The sequence below is a fragment of the Galeopterus variegatus genome, unplaced genomic scaffold, assembly GCF_000696425.1.
Source record: "Galeopterus variegatus unplaced genomic scaffold, G_variegatus-3.0.2 Scaffold58, whole genome shotgun sequence".
NCBI classification, from domain to species: domain Eukaryota; kingdom Metazoa; phylum Chordata; class Mammalia; order Dermoptera; family Cynocephalidae; genus Galeopterus; species Galeopterus variegatus.
In genome coordinates, this window is record NW_007726169.1 from 515,950 (window position 1) to 538,764 (window position 22,815).

Sequence of the window (22,815 nt, forward strand, 5' to 3'; positions counted from 1 at the left end):
CGCCCGACTCCAAGATGGAAGGCCCGCGGCTTCACTCTGCTCCCGAAGTCCCCTTCCCATTGGCTATCTGGGAATTGTATTTTCCAATAATGCGGACGCTAATTGGCCGATCTAGGACGGTTGCTAAAGCGATTGGCGCAGCCGCCATTGGAGGGCGTCTCGCAGATTTTTTCAAACTCCAAGCGAAGAAAAGGGGGGGCAAAGGGAAAGTTTGAGGCGGAGGCGGGACCAAGGGAATGGCAGCCCGCATTGGTTCAGTAGAGGCCGAGGGGAGGCTTTTAAACGCTCCTACTTCGTGATTAGTCCGATTCAGGAAAAGAGGGCGAGTACTTAAGAAAAGCGGCAGAAGCGCCTGCTTCCATTGGTCAATACCGAAGGGAGGCGGAGCGCCCACGGCAGCTGATTGGTGCAGGAGGTGAGGTGGGCGGGGCTCTGGGCCGGAGGTTTTGTTGTGAGGGTCGGTTGTCAGGCAGCGGCCAATCAAGGCAAGGGATGGAGGCAAGTGGGGGTCGCTCCTGGAGGAGAGCCTCGGCCTCCGGAGCCGCTGCTGCAGGGGGAGTGGACGAGGGGGAGAGGACGCGGGGGGACGATGGGCCCTGAGTTGGGCCGAGCCAGGCGGGGTCGGCTGGGCTGCGGGAGAGGACTCCGGACGGGGCGAAATCTAGAGCCCGTGCCCCGAAAGGGGAGAGGGGTGGGAGGCCAGGCGAGGCCGAGGGACCAGCCCCAGCCTCTGGACGAGCGGTGCGGGCATGGACTCCGGAGGGGGAAAACCAGGGAGGCCGGAAGCAGAGCTGGGGGTCTGCAAGAGGATGGGTAATAAATAGCGACAGGAGAAGCAGGAGAATGAATGAATGGAGAACATCGATAGCAGAGGGGAGAAGGGAGCGAGCCGGGTCTGGCCAGACAGGGGTCAAGTAAGGAAGCTCAGGAGACAGGAGGTGTATGAAGGGGAGACTCGGGGAGGCAGGGAGAAGGAGGAGAGTGAACGGAAGACTAGAGAGGCAGAACTCAGGGACCCAGGAGAAAGGGGACGGAGGGGAGAGGGTTCATGCGAGAGAGGTGAAGTGGCTGTGGGAAGGAGCAGGAGGCTCCATAAGGTGGCCTTTTAGAGTTGAGGAGTCATACCCACTCACGCCCAGACTGGAGGCCTAGTTCCCAGCTCTGTCCTTGGGAATTGCAGGGGGCAGAAGTGATTCGCTTGCCAGGACTGGGGAGTTGGACCCTCAGGGTCCCTTTTGAGATTCTCCCCAGAGAGGACCTCACTGGCTGTCTCTGGGGTGCCTCTCATAGACCCCCTAGCATAGCCTCTGACTTCACCCCTCATCCCTTACGTCAGGCAAAAACAGTGATTCCCAGAAATCTATGTGAACTGCAGACACGTGGTCTTCCCCGCCCAGCTGCAGTTGCTGCACTTTAGGCAGTAAGCATCCTGGAGCACAGCCGCCTCCCATTCTCCCGGCCTCTGGGAGGGAGGATCTTCTTTTTTCCTGTGATCTAAGTCATGCTGCCTGAGTTGCCTCCTCTCAGATTCTCAAACCCAATTTGCGGTACAGCTCCTGGCTCTGATGGCTTTGGTGGGTGTCGGTCTTTATCAAGTGGCCTTGGTGATCCAGGGAGCTGCGGCTCTTACCAAGTGTTTCCTAACAAGTCATCACCTCTCTTTGTATTCCAGCCCAGTGTTGAGCTGAGATGGCCCAAGCATGACATTCCATGATCCAGGATCCTGACAGATGTGCACAGGCTGCTACTGTTGCTGGTGTGGATGATTTGAAACCACGAGGCAGTCTGGGGCCAGGAGACGAGACATTTCCTCTGCCTGGATGTGTGGGAACTCTCTGTCAACTTGATTGGTGGATCTGGGGGGGATTCACCCCCACCTCACGTGGAAAGCACTGTTCATTTTGTGAGTGAGGCTTCAGGTGCCAGCCAGCTGAAGAATGGCCACCCCTGTGGTCACTAAGACAGCCTGGAAGTTGCGTGAGTGGCTTTTGTTTTTCTTTATCACCCCATTTATTCTGTTAGCTGCTTGTTGCTGGGTGGTCTGAACCTGCAGCTTTGTCTCCTGTTCTTGGCACAGAGGGAGACTCGCAGGCCTTGGAGTAAGATAGACCAAGATGTAAATCATGACTCTGTCTGGGTGACATTGGGCAGGTGACTTAACTTCTCTGAGGCTCAGTCTTCTCATCTGTACAATGAGAAAATCACACCTACATTCTATATTGCTATGAGATTTAAGTGAGGTAATGAATATAACAAAGCACTTAGAGCAGGATTTCCAGTTAGGCTGAAAGGCAGAATGGGGTGAGAAATCTTGAGAAGTGTTCTTGGCATTTTCAGATATCTCACAAGTGAGAGTTCCCCAGTCAGATGAAAGCATCTTGGGACGGGAGTGGGTGGTGGTTGAGGTGGAGGTGAAGGGGTGTGAGGGGCAGGCAGAGGGATGCTGAGAGGACCGTGGAATGTAACTGAGCATGAATACCACCAATCCCCACCATTACTCTAAACTAGTGGTTCTAAACTCTTTGATCTTAAGGCCCTTTTATACTCTGCAAAATTACTGAAGACCCCAAAGTTCTTTTGTTTATAGGAGTTATATCTGTCCATATTTGCCACATTAGAAATTAATAATGACATTTTAAAACATGGAAACATATGACCAAATATGCCACTGGTGATGACATCATCACACATCATGTATCTTCTGGAAAACTTCACTGAATGCTTGTGTGCAAATGAGAGTGCAAAAGGCAAATACCGTCTTGGTATTATTATAAAACTAGCTTTGTGTTATTATAAAACTTATTATTATTATAAAACTGGTTTTGTCATTTGGACCCCCTGAAAGGATCTTGAGGATCTGAAGGGTCCCCAGATCATATTTTGAGAACCGCTCTACCCACTGGCACCTCAATGGGCCCTACCCCACCTATAACTACTGGTTGGCATAGATTTGGTGTGCTCTACCTGATCACCCTTTGCTGTGAGCTGTCCCTGGGCTGTTTTCAGGACCTGGCGTGAGGCTCTGCCACTTTTTAACCGTGAGACCCTGGGCAAAGCTCTTTGCTGGGCCTCAGTTTCCTCATTTGTAAAGTGAGAGGTTTGGGCCATTTTCAGATTGTTCTCCAAAGTCCTAGAGTTCTGGGAGAACCCTGTTATGGTTCCCTAAGGAGGGTACACTGGACAGAGTGGCTTTGTATTTATTGGGATTATGTATCCATTTCTTCAACAGCTGGTCTTTCCTGAACATAGCCCAGGCACTGGGAGCCAGTAGGCGAGGTCTCTGTACAATGGGAGGTCAGAGCCTGGGGAGAGCAATAGGCAGAATAACCACATCTTTCCATCTCTCCTTCTCTACTTCCAAGCTGGTACATGTGCTTTGAATCAATTAACTGAGTGATGGGGTAGGGAGTGGGGTAGGGAATGCACAATAGCAAGTGCAAAGGCCCTGAGGCAGGAAGCTCAGTGTACTGGAAGGACTCAAAAGGAGGTCATGGGCTGTAGCACAGCAGTGGGGGGAATGTGGTGCCTCATGAGGCTAGTGAGTTCTGCAGGGAGAAGTCTCATGTATCCATGAGACCCCAGCCCTTCTGAGAGTTTGGCTTTATCTTAAAGGCAAAGTTCAGGCCGTCAAAGTGTTCAAGTAGGAGGTAATTTGATCAGGCATATTGGACATCCGCTGATGATTTTACGTGCACAGTTGTTTTGATGAGTATAAACTGAAGAGTCCAAGGCCACATGACCTCGGGCTCCTTGTCACTCTAGGGTCTGGTGAGGATCAGAATGCACTTGGCCAACAATAGGGATCATTGAAGCCTAGTTCATTGCATTTTCCATTTGGGATGTAAGTCCTCAGCACCTCTGGCCAGAATGCAAAGGGTTCCCCAGCTTTGGCTGAGATGTGGGACCTAGGTTGTGCCATCAGAGCTTGAAAAACTGGTGTGGGCTTATGCCACAGGACAGAACAGCAGCTGTCAACTGAACTGCCAGTAGATATGGCAAGGTGTTTTGTTTGTGTGCATTAAAATCGGGTATCCAGGCCTGGGCCATTGGTGCTTGCTGTCCTTCAAGCTAGCATAAAGGGGGACCTCTCTGGCCGGTACCCTGTGACTTCTTTACTGGTATCTGTGGTGTGCCCCTCTCCCACCCTGTCCCTCCATGGGCTCTGATCAGTTCCTGGTCAGGCTGCTTAGAGGGGAGCAGTCTCCCCTCCAAATCCTTCTCACCCCAAAGCCTGTGGTTCTTCCAGTTCAATGCCCTGTCATGCTGGAGCATAAAAGCATCTCTCATTCCCCACAGGCACCCGGGAAATATATTATGAATGAATGGCTATCTCTAAGGGTGGTCCTGAGGCCCAGTGAGGTGGGAACTTGCCCTGGAAGGGGGGAGAGCCAGGGTAGACAGACCGAGGCCTCCAGGTAGGTCACAGGTAGGGGCAGTGCATTCAGGGAGTATCTTCAGAGAAAGGGAGTGGGCTGAAGGCTTGGGAACAGAGTACTCAGAGAGAACATGGGTTTCCCTCTTTCTAGGTTGGGCAAAGCTCTTGCACAGACAAGTGTCTGTAGCCAGAGCCCCCAGGCATCTATCCCCACAGTGTCCAGAGGACAGAAGGATGTGTGGTTGAGATGAGGACTAGAGGGGAGCCCAGCTCCCCTGGATCCAAATGGCAGAATCCCAACACCCTGGCTGATGTTTGGGCCTGCGGGGAACTATTGTCCTTGCTGGTGCTGGGTGCTGCCTGTGCCGTTGTATGTAGCTGAGCCCTGAGCTGGGCTGTCATCTGTAAAGTCATCCCCGGGACCTGGTCATCCCAACACCCTGGCTGATGTTTGGGCCTGCGGGGAACTATTGTCCTTGCTGGTGCTGGGTGCTGCCTGTGCTGTTGTATGTAGCTGAGCCCTGAGCTGGGCTGTCATCTGTAAAGTCATCCCCGGGACCTGGTCCCCTGGAGCATTTTTGATAGCCCCTCTGAGCCAGGCTGCCTAGCAAGCAGCTTTCCTGGGTTGAATTACCCAACCTCCTTATGGCCTGAAGCCCGCACCAGAGAGATACCCAGGCAGAGTGGAGTCTGGAGCGGGGTGCAGGACAGGCCCTGTGTGGAATAGCTGCAGCTCCCTTTTCCTTGGCATCACCCAAGCCAGCCTCCCAGTGGCATCAGGGTGTCGGCCCATTGGGGTTTTCCCTCAGCCTGTGTGGGGAGACCTGTCTTCTCTTCCTTGTTCCTAGGAGGAACTCACTCAGGGATGGGGCTTGGTGGCCTGGGCCGCCTCTCAGTTCCTTGCCCGGGCTTTGTTCCCTCTGGAGCACTGACAAGGCCCCTCTGAGGTTTGTGTCTGCTGCCCACTTGGCCTTATCTTTCCCTGTCTGGTCAGCTCTCACCTCCCCCAGTCTGCTGCCCCACCCTCATGAAGCTCATCCTCCTGTGCCCACCTGGGACCCCCATGCCTACTCTCTCATGGCCACTGGTGCTTAGGCTGGCTAACAACCATGGGACACTTGCTCCCTACTCAGCAGCTAATGGCATGTTCTCAATGAGTTCTGAGCAGCCCAATGAGGCTGGCACTATTACTATGCCCACTTACCCACAAGGAACCCGGCTCTCAGAGAGGATGAGTGACTTGTCTAATGCCACATGGTAGCGGATAACAGAGTCCAGACCAGAACTTGATTCACAATTCTGAATCTGGGCTGAAGCCCTGTGCGAGCTCACCTGGGACAGCTTGTCTAGAGTTGACTTAAGTCTTTCCTAAAGTGTGTTCCCCAAAGCAGGGTTTGTACAAGTGGCAGCTGGGAGGCACTTGGGTAGTGCATGGTTACTGTTGTTTATTTTAATAATGTTTTTGTCTTTCTTTTTTTTTTTTTATCATAGAAACAGTATCAAGAGCATATCAAACTTGTAATTTCGTGGATGTTATTGCTTAAAACAAAGCTAACTAAAAATAGCAAATCAATTCTAAATATTGAGTATAGTTAGTATTACCAGTTGATGTGCAGAAAAACGAAAAATCTGATCTGAGGCCTAAGGGTGGGAATGACTGAAGTTGAGAAACAGGAATTTGTCTTGGGCCCATGCCCTGCCCTGTCTGTTGGTCCCATGGCTCAGGAGGGGGTGTCCATGTACCAAAGGGGAGCTGTAGGAGGCAGAGCTGTCCACTGGGCTTTAGGTTCCAGAGCTGGTGGCTAAGCAAGGCCACCTCTCCTCCACGTAGCACTGTCACACGCCCTTGACTGTCTCTCCCTCTCCTTTCCTGTGTAGAGGAGATTGTCGCCCATGCCAGCAATGTGTCCTCACTGGTGCTGGGCAAAGCCTCCGGGCGGCTGCTGGCTACAGGTGGGGATGACTGCCGTGTCAACCTGTGGTCCATCAACAAGCCCAACTGCATCATGGTAAGCCTTGGCCAGCCCGCAGATCAGGGGCAAGGGTCTTGGGAGGGGACCATAGGCAGGGCAGGGTTGGGGGCTGGGGAGCAGGCAGATTTGGGGATTTATTAAGCCCAGACACCCTATCTTCTGGGGACTCAGGGTGGGGCTTGGGTTGGGGAGACACAAAATGTTCTCAGTGCTTCCCCCAGCTCTCATTAAGGCCCAAGACAACCCAGGATGCTGAGCCAGTGGCCAGCCCTCAGGAATGGGGGAGTCACCTGGCTGTGGACAGAGCTCCAAAGAGTCTGCGTGAGGAGGTTAAAATAAGCACCCAGTCTTGTGGTTGAGCCGAAAGGCTTATATCCCTTCCCTGCCCACCTGCCCTCTACATGTGGGTGTTTATTTTGATTCATTTCCAACCTCATTCCACAGAAAGGATTTCAGGGGACCTGGTTGGAGCTTGTTAGGAAGCTAGTTCTTTAATAGCATTTTCCCACTGGTTACACAACCATATTCAACGCTGGAAACTGCTTTCTAAAACAGGAAAGCATAAAGGAGGAAAAAACACAAAAATTAATTACATATAGTTCTACCCAAAGACCACTACAGCTGGTGTTTTGGTCTGTGTCCTTCTAGATGCTGAGATAGCTATACACACGTGTGCACGCATATGTGTGCATGCGTGTATATGCATGGACATGTGCATACATGCAAAGGGAACAAAGCACGGGCAGGGAACTGAGAGGCGGCTGAGGCCTCCAAGCCAGTCTCTGTAGGATTTTTAAAATAGCAGTGTTGTGAGGATTTTCCTATGTCAACAAATATTCTTTAGCAACATAATTTCTGATGGCTTCATGGTATTCCATCATGGGGAAGAGCTGTTATTAGTTTAGCCCTGCCCTGTTATCAGCATGGAGGTTGTTTCCAGTTTTTGGCTCTGCTAGACCACACTGTTTTTGGCTCTGCTAGACCATCCTTCCCTACCTAAATCTTTCAGCAGATCTGTGATCGTGGCATTAAATCCAAGGGTGTGTACGTTTTTGAAAGCTTTCAAAACATATTGCCAAATTACCCTCCAGAAATCAATTTACATTTTCACCAGCAACCTAGGAACATGCCCTTTTCCCCACATCCTTGCCAACACAGGGAGTTCTTTTGACTCCCAGCCAAATGAAGATAAAGAAAAAGAAAATGGTGGGAAGTAATATTTATTAGTAGAAACTTAATCACTTCAGTGTTTTTGTGAGATCCAGAGAGAGAACTGAGATGTACCCAAACCACAATCAGGGTGCCAGGGTTCAGCAAGAACAGAATTGAGATGTTTTGTTTTGTTTTGTTTTACTTTGTTTTTAGGGTTGAAATATTTTCTTCCCCCTGAAATGCCAAAAAAACATATACAAGTTGAAAAAGAATCAATAATGACTGACCAGAAATAGGACTTGAGGGGCTGGCCTGTTAGATCAGTTGGTTAGCGTGTGGTGCTGAAAACACCAAGGTCCAGGGTTCTGTCCCTGTACTGGCCAGCCACCAAAAGAAAAAAAAAATAGGATATGAAATGACCCCATACTCTTGCCCCCCCCAGAGAAGCATGGATAACAGTCTGGGGCGTGGGCTTCAGCCTAATCTTTGGACACTAGGTGCAGCCTTCAGGCCCCCAATTGGCCTCTTCCTGTGTCTCTCTCCTCTCGCTCAAGACAGACCAGCCACCCAGGCCTTCAGTGCCTCCAGCCTGCCAAGTTCTTTCTCACCTTGCGGTTTATGCACATGCTACTTCCTCTGCAGGTGGTCCACTTTTATTTATTTTTAGTATGTGATGCACTCACATGGTTTTAACATCCAGAAGATACAGGGCAATCAGTGAAAGTCTTCCTCCCTCCCCTGACTCCCACATCCTTCCCTGGAGGCGGCCACAGCTCCCAATTCCTTCTGTATCCTTCCAGAATTATTTTATATATATGTGAGCAAATATTCATGTCTATTCCTCTCCCCTCCTTTTTTACACAAACAGTATCATACACTGTCTTCCATCATTTTTCACCTAAAAGTATCATAGAGATTAGTCTTTATCATATTTAAAGGGTCATTCATTTCTGTGGCTGACTAGTCTCCCATTACACGTGTGACCATGGATGACTACAGCTTAGCGGACTAGTTTTCTATGATGGTATTGATACTGTTTCCAACCTCTTGTTAAGATTTACGGCTGTGAATAACCTTGGGCATGTGTTGTTACGTATGTATCTGATGTATCTGAGTGCGCAGATGGTAAGTTCTTAGAGGTGGAATTGCTTGTTTGAAGGGAATGTGCCTTTCTAATGTGGGTAGATTTTACCCAGTTGCCCTCGTGGGGTTTGTACCCACTGACACTTCTACCAGTGATGTTTGGGAGTCAGACAAGCTGCTTATAACTATCTGGACTTTGATGGTTCTGCTGAGGAGCAGTCTTCCCTTCCCCTCCCTTCTCCAACCCCCATGGGGAATATTGTCTCAGCAAATACTGATGGAGTTGCCACTGTGCTTTGTTTGGGGTGGCCAGCACTGGACGGGGAGTGACAGACACCATGGACTTCAGGCTTCAGCCTCTTCTCCAGAAAGCTGGAGATGCCAGCACCTCCCACCCACAGAGTGGCCAGGGCCTGGGCTCAGCTCTGCCCAGCTCCACCTGCTCAAGAGTTGGTGGAGAATCCCTTGCCCTCCAGCAGAGTCACTCCCAGGCCATCTGGGTTCCACAGGCCACTGCCTGGGAGCATGGTGGGGTCCTCCTCCGGGGCTTGCCTTGCCGAGGGGCTCGTGCCAGACAGAGTGGAGATAGGAGCAGAGCCTAGGCGGAGGTGGTTTGGATTAGAGCTAAAGGGATGGTGTCTCCCTATCTTGGTCCTTCCTCTCCTCCAAGGGACCCAGGGCCATCTCTGCAGGTGACACCCATGTCGGAGCACAGCAGGAGGTGGTTGGAGGGTGACTGGGGTTTGGCCACTTCAGCCCTGAGCACTGAGGCTGAGAGAAGGGTCGGCTCAGAAGTGGGCTGCGGGAGAGCCCTGCGAGGCCCCTGCACAGACACCTCCTCGCCTTAGCCACTTCCCGCTGAAGCCTTTCCCGGGAGCCCAGAATTTTTGGCAGCAGCTGGGAGTCTGTCCATCCACGCAGTGCACTAAAGCTGCTGCCCTCTCTCCACAGAGCCTGACGGGTCACACGTCGCCCGTGGAGAGCGTCCGCCTCAACACCCCCGAGGAGCTCATTGTGGCCGGCTCCCAGTCGGGCTCCATCCGCGTCTGGGACCTGGAAGCTGCCAAAAGTAGGCCTCCCCGCTTGCCTCCCCGCGCTTGCAGCCCGAGTGCCACTTCAGGCTCTGGTCGTGCCGCCTCCGGGAAGCCTGCCCTGACTGGGTTGGCCGCTTCACTCCTGGAGCACTGACCGACGGCGTGGCGCCCGGCCCGCCCCATTAGCCGGCTGCCCCCAAGGGCTGGCACCGAGGAGGCGCCTGGGAAATGTCTCACCAAAGAACCGTGCGGATGGGCAGATGCGCGGGTGGGGGCGGGGTGTGGATCCAGAACCTGGAAGGACACCACATGCCACCAGGGGCCCCACAGGACACGGGAATGAGCACGGTAGCTGTGGGGGAAGAGATGTGAAGAGCTGGGGCGTGTGCCCCGGCCTAGGGGGTCCCTACTGAGCTCCCGGCATGGACGTGGGCCCGGGGTGGTCAGATCTTCTATTTGCTTGTGTTTTGTTTGTTTTATTTCAGTCTTCATCTTGATAGAAGTCCTACATAGTTTAAAATTCAAATACTGGTAGTTCTGCAGTTAATCACAATGAAAAGAGGAAGCCCTTGCCCCACTCCTTCCCATTGGCCAAAAGCCTCCATTTTCTGCACTTGAACCTCTTGTTCTTCTGAGTACCTCCACTTTTCTAAACAATGTGGTTAGGCTGCCATTTCTTTCTCTTCTGTTTTTAAAAAAGTTATACCTTCGATGTTGCCTTCCTGCTATGGAAGATGAGAATTTAGCTCTCATAGCCACCCCCCTACCTCATCACTTACGACATTTCTCCTCCCAATCTCCCAACATCACCATTTAAATGGTCAGTGTTTATACCTCAAGGACCACATAAATGTTATTCACTACTGCGTCTATTTCTTTTCTTTTTATAACTTGGTTTCCCTGGAGTTGATCATTGTTCGTTTTTTTTAATCTGTATGTTTTCTATGTCATGTTACTAATTCATCCTCAAATTATCTGCCAGAAGAGTTAAACCTCCTCCTGTTTTCCTCAAACCCATCCCATAATCCAGGCATCTCTTCTCAGAGCCTGTCTCCCGGGTCCTAGTGGCCTGGGAGCATCCGCACCTGCAGCCCAGCTGTCATCCCAGGCCTCCTTGTCTCCCCATCAGGGAATTCTCTCTGTCTCGCTGCTGTTCCAGGACCCACGTCACCGTCTTTTGTGGTTTTCGCCTGCAGCCCAGCTGTCATCCCAGGCCTCCTTGTCTCCCCAGCAGGGAATTCTCTCTGTCTCGCTGCTGTTCCAGGACCCACGTCACCGTCTTTTGTGGTTTTCTCCCTCTTTTCGATGGAGCACATTTTTCCATAGCTTCCTGAGAAAGGGTGCCTGGCTGGGGGAGTTTTAGAGACTTTTTTAAAAAAATAAGTTTGAATGTAGAATTCTAGGTTGGAAATAATTTGCTGTTAGAATTTTGAAGATGCAGCTTTCAAAACTCCAGGTTGTCATTTACGTTCCAGGTTGCCATTGGGAGGCCAGTGCCATTCCCATGAGGATCCTTCACGTGGAGACAGCTTCTTCCCCACCCTCTGCAAGCTTGTAGGACCTTTATCCCAGTGTTCTGACGTTTCACAGTGGCAAGCCTTGGTGTGGGTTTGTTTTCATCTCTGTGCTACGTCCTCACTGGTTTCTTTCTGCCTGGAAATTTGTGCCCTCAGTTCCAGGCCAAGTGGAGAGTGTCACCTTCTCTGAAAGTGGGGCTACCCCTCAGGCTCATCAGGGGTTGCCAGATGGCAGTACAGAACAGTGTTGTCAGCTTGATGGACTTTTCAGGAGAAGCTGGAAATCTGGAAATTGATATGGAATCCACCCATTTTCAAATGTTCACAGCTAATTCAATATTTTTTGCAGAACACCGTGCAGGCTAGCACTGTGAGATCCAGATAAAACCCATTTGCTTGCTGCTTTTTAGCAGCCTCTGATCTGGATCTTCTGGCATGCCAGACAGGAGGCCACCTACCTGAAGCCTGGGAGGGGATATAGCAGCATGGATTTTGCCGAGGCTGCTTTTTGCAGAAGAGAGCCCCTCTTGCCTGGCTGACACTTAAAAGTTCTTCTGGGCCTCTCCTCTGGTACATGCTCTACATCTGCTGCAGGACAGTGGCCACTGGCGTGCCCAGTGGTGAGGTTCACTTTGCTCAAGAACAGTGGTCTTTTTGTGCAGCTGGTCCTCAAGAAAGATGGCAGTCCTGGGCCTCTTGAGCAGTGCTTGCCTATGGGAGATGATCTGTTTAAGAACAATGGAGCCCTAGGATCTCTTTGATTACCAACAGGGCCGCATGCTTAGTGTCTCAGCACGTGATCCTGCTGCCTGGCCACACCAGGACCCAGGGCATGCTGTGCTTGGGCATTGCTGGACTCGAGCAGGCCGGGGAGGAGCAAGCCTGGGATGGCCAGGCTCCAACTAAGAAGGCGGAAGGCTCAGGCAGAAGGCGGTCAGCTCCCTGGGAAGCTCCACCTGGGTCTGAATCCTAGTGGACAGCCACCAGTCAGTCACAGTTCTCTGAATAGCAAGGGAAAAAAGAGAAGCCCAGGGAGCCGTACCCCCTGCCCCAGCATTTCTCAGCCAAAATTATTTCACTCATAAGGGGAATGTGAGGAAGTCCTTCAGGTGGCCGAGGAATGAACACCGAAGCACTCTGGATTCCTGGGTGCTGGACTCCCAGGGCTGCCTATTCCACAAGGAGGTTGTTGCACACACACGGCCCAGACCCCACACCTAGAGAACCTGGTTCAGTAGGGGGGGGGGGGCAAAATCTGTTTTTCAACAAGCTTCCAGGAGATTCTGAGGCAGAGCCAGGTTGACAGGGCCCCCTTATTTGACAGATGGGCAAACCAAGGCCCAGAAAGGGCACCGAGCTTGGTAAAGATCCCATAACTGCCAGTGGCAGAACCTGGACTCCTATCCCAGTGCTGTCTACTCTGTCGTTTGCTGTCTCACAGTTGGGGGTTCCCAGATAGAAGAGAAACTTACCCTCAGCAGGTAGGGCTAGGACCCCAGGCACACCTCCACCCCTGCCCACCAGAGCATGAGTGACAGTGACAGAGAGGCAAGTTGAGGCTCCAGGTACAGAAGGTTCTAAAAGAGCTGCCTGACTATCACATTGGTTGCCTTGAAAGCCTGCCCACCGCTGGAGGATTCAGGCGGAGATTGAGCAGCTGCTTAGTCGGGAGGGCTTAGAGGTTTCCACGTGGGGCAGAGAGACCCTGGAGGCCCCTCCACTCTGCAGTTTGGGCATCAGGAGGCCTTCCAACAGCCTTCCTGGGACAGGAGAGCAAGGGCAGAAGTCAAGCCAGAAGAATGTGGTCCTGCCTGCTTTCCAGGGCGCAGCCAGAGGGCAAGGGTGGCTCAGCCCAGCGGATCCCACAGGAAGGCGCCTGTGCTTCATGAAGCTGGCCCACGCAGGGGTGGGACCCCGCCTTGTCCTCTCGGGCGGAGCAGGATCTAGGAAGCCTTTCTGTGGGAGTAGGCTTGGGGCAGGCGTGGACTGGGGCAGGAGCCAGCATAAGTCTGTCTCCTCCCGGCCCCGGACTGGGCAGCAGGTGTCTTCAGCCTCCTTGGCCATCAAGGCAACGTTGAGCCCCAGCAGCACACAACAGCTACAGAGAGCCAGGAGGGACAGCTGCTCAGGTGTTGGTGCAGTTTAATTAGATATTCATTCAACAAGCATGGCAGGTGCCTTGTCAGACTCATGAAAAGTGTGAAAGTGGCTTAGTCCCAGCTCCAGGGCCCACTGCAGAGGGGACACTTAGTAGAATGGATGGATGCAGTGGACGGGTGGACAAGGAATGGACTTTGTCCTCAAGGCGGATAACAACAATAGCAGTTTACTTTGATCCTGCTAGTACTTACCCTGTGCATGGCCCTGTCCTAAGAGCCTTAGCACACATTCACTCTGTTGGCCCAGGTGAAGCATGCAGTCAAAGCTGCTGCTTAAGAGGCAGATGCCTGGTCTGCATCCTGGCTCTGCACCCTGCTGTGCAGCCTTAGGCAGCCTGCTTCACCCTCTGCACCTTGGGCCCTCGCCCATGTCCTGGCATGGTTGGGGTGCAGGGGGACTCGGTAACCTAATGCACAGAGATCACTCAGCCCATTGAACACTGGAAGTGCTCAACAGACGTCCTGGGGATGAGGGAGGTGCCTGGCTGGCCATCACAATAGGTAGTGGGTTGTCACTGGGGCCAGAAGAAGAGCAAGGACATGTGCTCTGAGGCCTGAGGAGGAGGAGAGAAAGTCTAGCTTGGGAGATGGGGGGGGGGGGGGGGGGGGGGGGGAAAAGTTGGGGTGGGGGGGGGGGGGGGGGGGGGGAAAAGTTGGGGTGGGGGGGGGGGGGGGGGGGGGGAAAAGTTGGGGTGGGGGGGGGGGGGGGGGGGGGGAAAAGTTGGGGTGGGGGGGGGGGGGGGGGGGGGGAAAAGTTGGGGTGGGGGGGGGGGGGGGGGGGGGGAAAAGTTGGGGTGGGGGGGGGGGGGGGGGGGGGGAAAAGTTGGGGTGGGGGGGGGGGGGGGGGGGGGGAAAAGTTGGGGTGGGGGGGGGGGGGGGGGGGGGGAAAAGTTGGGGTGGGGGGGGGGGGGGGGGGGGGGAAAAGTTGGGGTGGGGGGGGGGGGGGGGGGGGGGAAAAGTTGGGGTGGGGGGGGGGGGGGGGGGGGGGAAAAGTTGGGGTGGGGGGGGGGGGGGGGGGGGGAGGGGATGAAGGCAGGCCTTCAGGAAGAAATCAGAATGGGAATAATTGTAACTGGCATTTATTGAGCACTTACCATGTGTCAGGCCCATACTAAGCACTTATGTCCATTGTCTTACTCATTCTGACTGAGTAACCCATCATGAGGCTCAGAGAGGGTGATTGCCCAGGGTCACACAGCAGAGGAGGAACAAAGCCAGGACTGATGCCAGATTTGTCTGGCTCCAGAGCCCACATCCTGACAGTGAGGGATGGAGAAGATCATACAGTAGAGTTCATTTATTTAATTCATTCAGTGCTTTGATCTTGACTCTCTTGTCCCTAAAGCATTATGTCTGGAGTCTTGAATACCTCCTCCAACAGAGAGCTCATGACCTCCCAAGGCACCCTTATTTCACCTTGGCTCAAACCTAAAGATGGCTGGACTGCCACATGGGATGGCTGCAGCACTCATGGGCTGATTGATTTCAGACAACAGAATTATATATTGAAAAGCAACATACATGAGCCGAGTTTGAGTGGTACCAGAGGATATCATGAGACAGTAACACAAGGTTTGCCTCCAGGCTAGAGTGAGCCTGTCCATGGAGCTGCCGGCAAAATGTTAAAGGATGGGAGATGAAGTTCCTAGGGCAGGAGTCAGAAATCAGTCCTCGCCCCTGAGGATTCTCTGACCATAGCTATGTCCTCCCCATGTGCTCTGTTCTTACAGCTCCTCAACTTGTCCTCATGGCTGCCCTCAAGCCTGGACAGGAGTCACTGCAAAGGCCCAGTGTGAGCCCCGGGGCCACCTCCAGACCTGCCCTCAACTTGCCTTCCTTGTGGCCTTTGCCCACCACACCCACCTACCTAAATACAGTGCCACTCATCCTCTGCCCACTGATACCTGCTCAAATACCACTTCCTCCATAAAGCCTTCCTGGATTTCTCTTTCCATCTAAGCAGCTTCTCCCTCAGCTCGAACCTCTCCTCATCTTTCTCTGCACTGTCTAGGGTGGGGTCGGGTACCCTGCAGACTGTCATCCCCATGTTCATGGGGCCTGAACTGAGTGCATGATTACACAGCTCTGCTGCCTCTGGGGCTTCGCTCATGTGAGAACACACTGGGATGAGCCCAGAGGCGTAATCTGTGGGGAGCGTGTGCTATGTTTCCTGGGGATTTGAATAACAACAGAAGTGGCTGTCATCTCTCAAGAGAAAAATAGGAAAATTAGTTGTTAGGGTGGGGGGATTCTGGTTGATTTCCCCGCTACTTTAAAAATCTATGTTCTCTTTCCGAGCAGCTGATACTAAAGCACACAGGCAAATGAGCATCCAGCACTTCCTCTGCATGTCTTCTCGCTTGACTCTCACACCATCGCCTCTGCTTTCTTCCTTGTTAGTTCTTCGGACACTCATGGGACACAAAGCCAACATCTGCAGCCTGGACTTCCATCCCTACGGCGAGTTTGTAGCCTCCGGTTCCCAGGACACGAACATCAAGGTGAGACGCTGCTCTGCACTGTGTGTCTCCTGCTGGGCCCGCAGTGGGTGCTGGCTGAGGCCCGAGCTGCCTGCGGGAGTGGGCTTCCGGTACGTCTGGGGGCATCTTCCCTCTCTGAACAGCACCCATACCCTCCTAGGGAACAGGGATGTGTAGGCATTTGCCAGACGTTTCTCCTTAGAATGGCCAACTTTAGAGAGCAGTTCTAGACCTCTGTCGTTGTTGGGGATAATGACCTGGGTAATTTCCCCTCTCTGCTCAGGGCCACACACTGCCCTCTGGCCCAGACTCTGGGACTTGGTCATGATATCTCCTGACTCTGCCCCTTCACTTCTCTGTCCCCCACAGCTCTGGGACATCAGGAGGAAAGGCTGTGTCTTCCGGTACAGGGTAAGAATGGCACCCTCTGTCGGTCACTCCACAAGTACCGTGCAGGCGTTGAGCATGGTGTGGTGCCCAGACCCTGGCAGAGGGTGGCAGGGACTGCTGTCTAACATGGGAAGAACATGAAACATGGATCTGAAGCAGAGCAAGAGAGCCACAGGTGGGCCACCTGGACCCCGGGCTCTCCATGAATCCCTCAGAGCCCTGTTTATCAAGTTGTGCTCTGAGCTCTGGTTTTACAGGCAGGTAACTGGTGTCATTAGGTGGAATGGGTTCTATTCATATGAGTTTGGAAGCACTATTTAACAAAGAATTATTTTTTGGATGTTTTCAGAGCCTTTACATTAAAAGAGGATGTTTAACTCTTCAAAAGGGGTCATAAAATACATTGTTTCCCAAACAATGTGACTACACAATCTCGATTTCCTGGAGCATCCTGCTGGCCTGGGAGTCCATGGCCACATGTAGAAAGTGTCTCTCTATGACATCTCCCAGATGTGGCTATCTGGGAAGGCACTGTGTGTCAGAGCAGGGATGGAGTGAGGAGAGGGGAGAGGTCTGTTGGGCCCAGACCCCTGGGTGAGTTGGTGCTCTGTCCTCCCTCCTCAGGGGCACAGCCAGGCCGTGCGGTGTCTCCGGTTCAGCCCCGATGGGAAGTGGTTAGCATCAGCTGCAGATGACCACATGGTGAAGGTAGCTCCCAGCCTGACCTGGGAGGGGCTGGGGACCACGGTCTGCTGGTTACACCCAGGCTGAGTCCTCACCTTCCTCCTGATGGGCTCACATGTCCCAAGCCTACCTAGAGTGGAAGGTGGTTTCTGAATAAAGAGCTTGGGCTGGATTAGAGGGAGAGCAGGCGGCCAAGGTGCCCAGCCTGGGCCTGACCTCTCCCTGCCCTGCCCCCAGCTCTGGGATCTGACTGCTGGCAAAATGATGTCTGAGTTCCCTGGTCACACAGGCCCTGTCAACGTGGTGGAGTTTCACCCCAACGAGTACCTCCTGGCCTCTGGCAGCTCTGACAGGTGGGGAGGAGGAGCAGGCATACTGCCCCTCGCCATCTCTGTCCTGTGTGTGTGCCTCTATTCCCAGTCTCTCTCTCTGTCCCAGAATATTGTATGCCTAATGATCCTATGTAGACTGAATTGACTTCAGCCAAGCCAGGATTGGACCCAGGTTTCATCTCTCCTCCGGCCCCAGTGTGCTGGGCCTGGGCCTTCCTCCATGTTGGGATCCAAGGCCCCTAGTGGGACCCACAGTGCAGGGAGGTCAATGGCTGTTGGGGTCAGCACTGGGGGTAGGGCGATCAGGCTCAGCCTGGGATCATGTTCACCTTCCCTCCTGCTGAGGCAGGGCTAGCCCCTGCCCCAGACATTGCTCCTAGTGGCCCTGACCCTATGGGGAAAATTTTCTGGATAGAAGCTGACTTCCCAAGACATGCGCCTGTGTGGAAGCCAGGACTGGGGGGACTGGCTTCCCAGCACAATGTGGCTGCCTTTGCAGGACAATCCGTTTCTGGGATCTGGAGAAATTCCAGGTGGTGAGCTGCATCGAAGGGGAGCCGGGGCCTGTCAGGTATGCAGGCAACTGGGGGGGTAGGCCCAGCCCCTCCTCCCAGGCAGCAGGGTGTTGGTGTGGGTGGACCTTCCCCTTCTTCTGTTCCCTCCCTGTCCTGGGCTCCCTGTGTTTCTTGGGGTGGAGGCCACGCTGGGCACCCCAGGACCTAAGACCAACTCTTGCCTGGCCCAGGAGCGTCCTCTTCAACCCTGATGGCTGCTGCCTGTACAGCGGCTGCCAGGACTCACTGCGTGTCTATGGCTGGGAGCCTGAGCGCTGCTTTGATGTGGTCCTCGTCAACTGGGGCAAGGTGGCTGACCTGGCCATCTGCAATGACCAGCTGGTGAGAGAGCCATGGCATCTACCCGCCTCCACCTCAGGCCCCCCACTCCACCCCACCCTGCTGGGATATTGTCCCCCAGGCCCAGCCCCAGCTCTGCTGCTTCCTGCAGATAGGCGTGGCCTTCTCCCAGAGCAACGTCTCCTCATATGTGGTGGACCTGACGCGGGTCACCAGGACAGGCACAGTGGCCCAAGACCCTGTGCAGGACAGCCGGCCCCTGGCGCAGCAGCTTCCCAACCCCAGCGCCCCCCTCCGGCGCATCTACGAGCGGCCCAGCACAACCTGCAGCAAACCTCAGAGGTGGGGTGCTGGGGGGCCCTCAGAGGGCACAGGGTACACAAGACACAGGTCCATCACAGGGGAGGCTTGGTGGGGCCCAGCCCTAGCCCTCACCAGGGGCCCCAACTTCCTTCTGGTTGTGCCCTGTGGCTCCAGGGTGAAGCAGAACTCAGAGAGCGAGCGCCGCAGCCCCAGCAGCGAGGATGACCGGGATGAGCGGGAGTCTCGGGCAGAGATCCAGAATGCCGAGGACTACAACGAGATCTTCCAGCCTAAGAATAGCATCAGTGAGCCAGTTCAGCCCAGTGTCCCCTGTGAAGTGGAGGCAGAGGGTCCCCTCTGGGGTCCATGTCCCTTTAGCTGCATTCGTAACCCACACTGGGCCCCAGGCTCTCTGTCCTCATGTCCTCCAGGCCTTGCTGGGCTGTGTTCCTGCGGGACTGAGGATAGGAACCTGCGCACTCCCCAGCAGAGGCCCGGCAAGCTGCTCAGCATCCTGGCTCCTGCCCAGGGAAAAGGGAGGGCCCACAGGAGCGGGTGGGTGGGGTGGGGGCAGGGCTGAGGGTTCACGGAGCCGAGAACAGGGCATGGGTCTACAGCCCCAGGCCTGGGAACCACCTTCCATCTGGCAGCCCGGCCAGGGAGGCTCATAGACAAGATCCCTGGGCTGGCCAAGGTGAAGCCTCAGCCCCCTTTGCCTCTGCAGGTCGGACGCCTCCCCGAAGAAGTGAGCCCTTCCCAGCACCCCCAGAGGACGGTGAGTCGAGGCTAAGGCTGGCCTCCAGGGACTCTGACTCCCCTAGTCCTCTCTCCCTGTGGGCCACCTCTCCTAGACCATCCCCCCAGGCCTCCCCTCTCCTGGCACGACCTCCAGCCTTTTTCCCTATGCATCTTTTTCCTCTCCCTGCCTAAAAGCACCTACTGTGTGCAGGACCCCGTGCAAGGCCCTGGTGACTGAGTGTGAGCAAGGTAGAAGGCTCTCCTCTCAGGGGCCCACACCCTAGTGTGTGCATGGTAGACAGAAGCCACACAGCCACACAGATGGGTCTGCCAGAGGGACGCATGCTGGGGAGGACAGAGAGAGAAGCCGTGGGGTTGGGGGGTCACTGCAGATGGGGCAGTCAGAGGCTCAGAGGAGGCCTGAGGGCCAGGTGAGGAGAGGGAGGGGGAAAAACCTTGTGGGGAAGGGAGCCGAACATGCTGGGGAGGACAGAGAGAGAAGCCGTGGGGTTGGGGGGTCACTGCAGATGGGGCAGTCAGAGGCTCAGGAGGCCTGAGGGCCAGGTGAGGAGAGGGAGGGGGAAAAACCTTGTGGGGAAGGGAGCCGAGAGGAGGGGCTGGGACTGGGGGCTGGGAGCAGGAGCAGGAGCAGGAGCTGGGGCAAGCCCCAGCAGAGGCCCTAGCTGGGGACTTGGGATTTAAGAAGGAAGAACATGATGTGCTCCATGATGGAGATGGGGCGGGGCTGGGGCACCCTTGTCCAGTTGAGCTTCCCTCTGCTCTACCTGGCTTCCCCTCAAGGGACCGTCTTCTTACTCCCCTTTCAAGGCTGCTTCCTACCAGCCTCTCCCTCCTCTACTTCCAGCTGCTCCCCTCAGCCCCTCTCCAGTCCTTGTGAGGTGACAGGATTGGCAGACACTGGGCTCCCTGGGTCCCACCCACAAACAGACCTAAGGTGGAGAGGGACAGATCCAGCCCCTGCACTCAGGGCCTCTCTGAGCCCCCCACCCTGCTGACATCTCCTCCCCTGGCACCCAGCTTCTTCCTGGGTTGCCCTGCTGGCTCCTGATCCATTCCCCCAATTACAGATGCTGTTTAGAGTCCAACCCTGAGACCCCTGCGCTCTTCCCTCCAGTCCCTTCTGGCCTGACCCAGTGACCTTTTCCTTTTGCTTCCAGACACGGCCACAGCAAAAGAGGCAGCAAAGCCCAGCCCAGCCATGGACGTGCAGATCCCGTTGCCAAATGTGTGTCTGGGTGGAGAGGGCATGATGTGGGGCTTGGAGTGGGGCTGGAGTCCTGACCCAGAGTCGGGAGCCTCCTGAGTCTGGAGGCAGAGAGGGAGGCCTCCAGCTGGCCACCTGCTGAGCTTCTGACCCCTTCAGCTCGAGGCCCCACCCCGGCCACCGGCTGTCACTTCCACGCCTGCACTGAAGGCTGAGCCTGCCATCATCCCTGCCACCCGGAATGAGCCCATCGGGCTGAAGGCCTCTGACTTCCTGCCTGTGAGTAGGACCTGGCTGGAGGGAGGAGTGGAAGCCCGTGGGGCGGGGGCAGAGCTTTGCTGCCTGCTCCTGTGCCAGCATCTGGGCACCTGTGCACGCAGGCCGTGAAGATGCCCCAGCAGGCAGAGCTGGCAGATGAGGATGCCATGTCGCAGATTCGCAAAGGCCATGACACCATGTGCGTGGTGCTCACCAGCCGCCACAAGAACCTGGACACCGTGCGGGCCGTGTGGACCACAGGCGACATCAAGGCAAGCATCTGCCCCTGCCCCAGGCTTGGCCTTGCTCCCCACGGCTTCTGTCTGCCACCCGAGCTTAGGGCTGAGCCCAGAAGGGGCCACACAGAGTCAGCAACAAGCTGGACAGCCCCTGTCCTCGTGCCTTGATCGCCTATTTTCATACCTTCCATCACCATCATGGTAGGCTGCTTTTTGTTGAGTACCTATCTGTGGGCCTGGCCTGGGCTCATCATTTTAGGTGCCATCTTAACACCCCCCTACAAGCCCCATCATTGCAGCACACTCCCTTCACGGGGGCCCCGCTGTTCCCAACCCCTGACAGTGCTCTGTTTGCACAGACATCGGTGGACTCTGCTGTGGCCATCAATGACCTGTCAGTGGTGGTGGATCTCCTGAACATCGTCAACCAGAAAGCGTAAGTGGCTGCGGTGGGGGAATGGGCAGCGGGGGCAGGGCCAGGCTGACGGCGCCACGTCCCGGCCTCTCCCCAGCTCCTTGTGGAAGTTGGACCTGTGCACCACCATCCTGCCGCAGATTGAGAAGCTTCTGCAGAGCAAGTATGAGAGGTAGGTGTGAGGAAGTCATGCCTGCCTCACAGCAGGGGGAGGGAGAGGCAAACAACTCCAGGGACCACAGGAAAGACGCCAGGGCCCGGGTGCCTCTGTGAGGTGGCTGTGAAGTGTGTGTCTGTGTACCTTGCTCTCTGTTTATTTTTGTCTGTGGCCCTGGCCCCTCCATCTGTGACTCCATCCATCCGTCTGCCCCTGAAGCTATGTCCAGACAGGCTGCACCTCCCTGAAGCTGATCCTGCAGCGGTTTCTCCCTCTGATCACTGACATCCTGGCGGCCCCCCCCTCTGTGGGTGTGGACATCAGCCGGGAGGAGAGGTGAGGGGCCAGGAAGTATGTGTATATGTTTTGGGTAGCGGTGCCACAGCAGGCCAGGAGACAGGCCTGGGGGCCGGGCCCTGCTGAAACAGATTATAGAGAAGGACATTGTATCTGGGGCAGTGGCTTGGTATAGGTGGACATAGCTGGAGCCTGGGTTCCTTCCTGGCCTGGCTGTGCCCCCATCCCTGGCATGGCTTGGGTGCGTACCGTGCTCTGGGCCTCAGCTGTCCTCTGGGAGGAGGGGCTCGAGTGGCCAGGCCAGCAAAGGCCCCAGGGTCAGGTGGGGGTCATGGTGGCCATGCTGGCTGGCCTCAGGCGCTACCCTCTGCCCACAGGCTACACAAGTGCCGGCTCTGCTACAAGCAGCTCAAGAGCATTAGTGGCCTCGTCAAGAGCAAGTCAGGCCTGAGTGGCCGCCACGGCAGTGCCTTCCGCGAGCTGCACCTGCTCATGGCCAGTTTGGACTGAGGAACCCAGTGGGTGAGGGCACCCAGCAGCCTGCGGGGCCTGGCCTCGGCCCCTACTCCTGTTTCCCGTATGCCCAAGGGCACATGAACCTCTGCCAAGCCCCTGCTGCTGCCCCTGTGGCCATCCTGGAGGAGGCGGAACTGGCCCACTGGCCACCTCCATAGCCCTGAACTCAGACAACCTTCTCTCCAGCAACAGCTACACAGCTTTGCCCAACTCTTGCTTCTTGGGGCAGCAAGTGGAGCCCTGGGGCTGCTGCTGTAATTTATAAGGTGAATTTTATTAAATTTGTAACTATTCCCTGGTTTCCTTGTGGGAGCATTATTCTCTGGCCATGAGGCTTTCCCAGGCCCGGGACTACCTGCCCTGTCCCCTTAGAGGACCACTCCCCCTCCTACCCTGGGAGCTGAGCTCCTTGCCGTGTGACCAGCAGGGGGCAGCAGAGTGACAGACCTTCCAGGAAAGGGGCCAGTTCAGACTTAATCTGGGGAAGGCAGGGGAGGCAGGAACCCACCCTCCCCTTCACCTTCCCCTAGCTGGGAGAAACAGGTGAGGGGTGGCCCGTCCCCCCATCTCAGCCACACTCCCAGCTGTCCTGTGGACCCTCCAAGCGGACAATGCCCAGACCCAACAGCTGTAC

General features: G+C 55.1%; 1 protein-coding gene across 2 annotated transcripts; it reads left to right on the top strand.

Annotated features, from left to right (window-relative positions):
- The first annotated feature begins 348 nt into the window (after window positions 1-348).
- Window positions 349-22,480, top strand: KATNB1 (katanin p80 (WD repeat containing) subunit B 1). Of its 2 annotated transcripts, none has more exons than XM_008574886.1 (20): window positions 349-415; window positions 1,673-1,977; window positions 6,254-6,384; window positions 9,535-9,652; window positions 15,694-15,794; window positions 16,143-16,184; window positions 16,788-16,871; window positions 17,085-17,200; window positions 17,679-17,750; window positions 17,925-18,075; window positions 18,185-18,375; window positions 18,511-18,641; window positions 19,061-19,111; window positions 20,253-20,320; window positions 20,459-20,578; window positions 20,680-20,829; window positions 21,156-21,232; window positions 21,309-21,383; window positions 21,588-21,704; window positions 22,043-22,480. In XM_008574886.1, exons 2-20 carry the CDS (start codon window positions 1,938-1,940, stop codon window positions 22,173-22,175), a joined length of 1,968 nt encoding a protein of 655 aa, XP_008573108.1. In that variant the 5' UTR covers window positions 349-415; window positions 1,673-1,937; the 3' UTR covers window positions 22,176-22,480. The 2 variants fall into 2 exon arrangements, with proteins under 2 accessions (XP_008573108.1, XP_008573098.1); XM_008574876.1 differs by lacking the exon at window positions 349-415 and adding an exon at window positions 473-553.
- Window positions 22,481-22,815: the final 335 nt, after the last annotated feature.

What these genes read in the sequence shown, in the direction of transcription:
- KATNB1 (XM_008574886.1), top strand. Translation starts at nt 1,938, where the DNA reads ATGGCCACCCCTGTGGTCACTAAGACAGCCTGGAAGTTGC. An exon ending in CCCAGGACACGAACATCAAG is followed by an intron (nt 15,795 to 16,142) that starts GTGAGACGCTGC and finishes TGTCCCCCACAG; the next exon opens with CTCTGGGACATCAGGAGGAA. An exon ending in ACCTGCAGCAAACCTCAGAG is followed by an intron (nt 18,376 to 18,510) that starts GTGGGGTGCTGG and finishes CTGTGGCTCCAG; the next exon opens with GGTGAAGCAGAACTCAGAGA.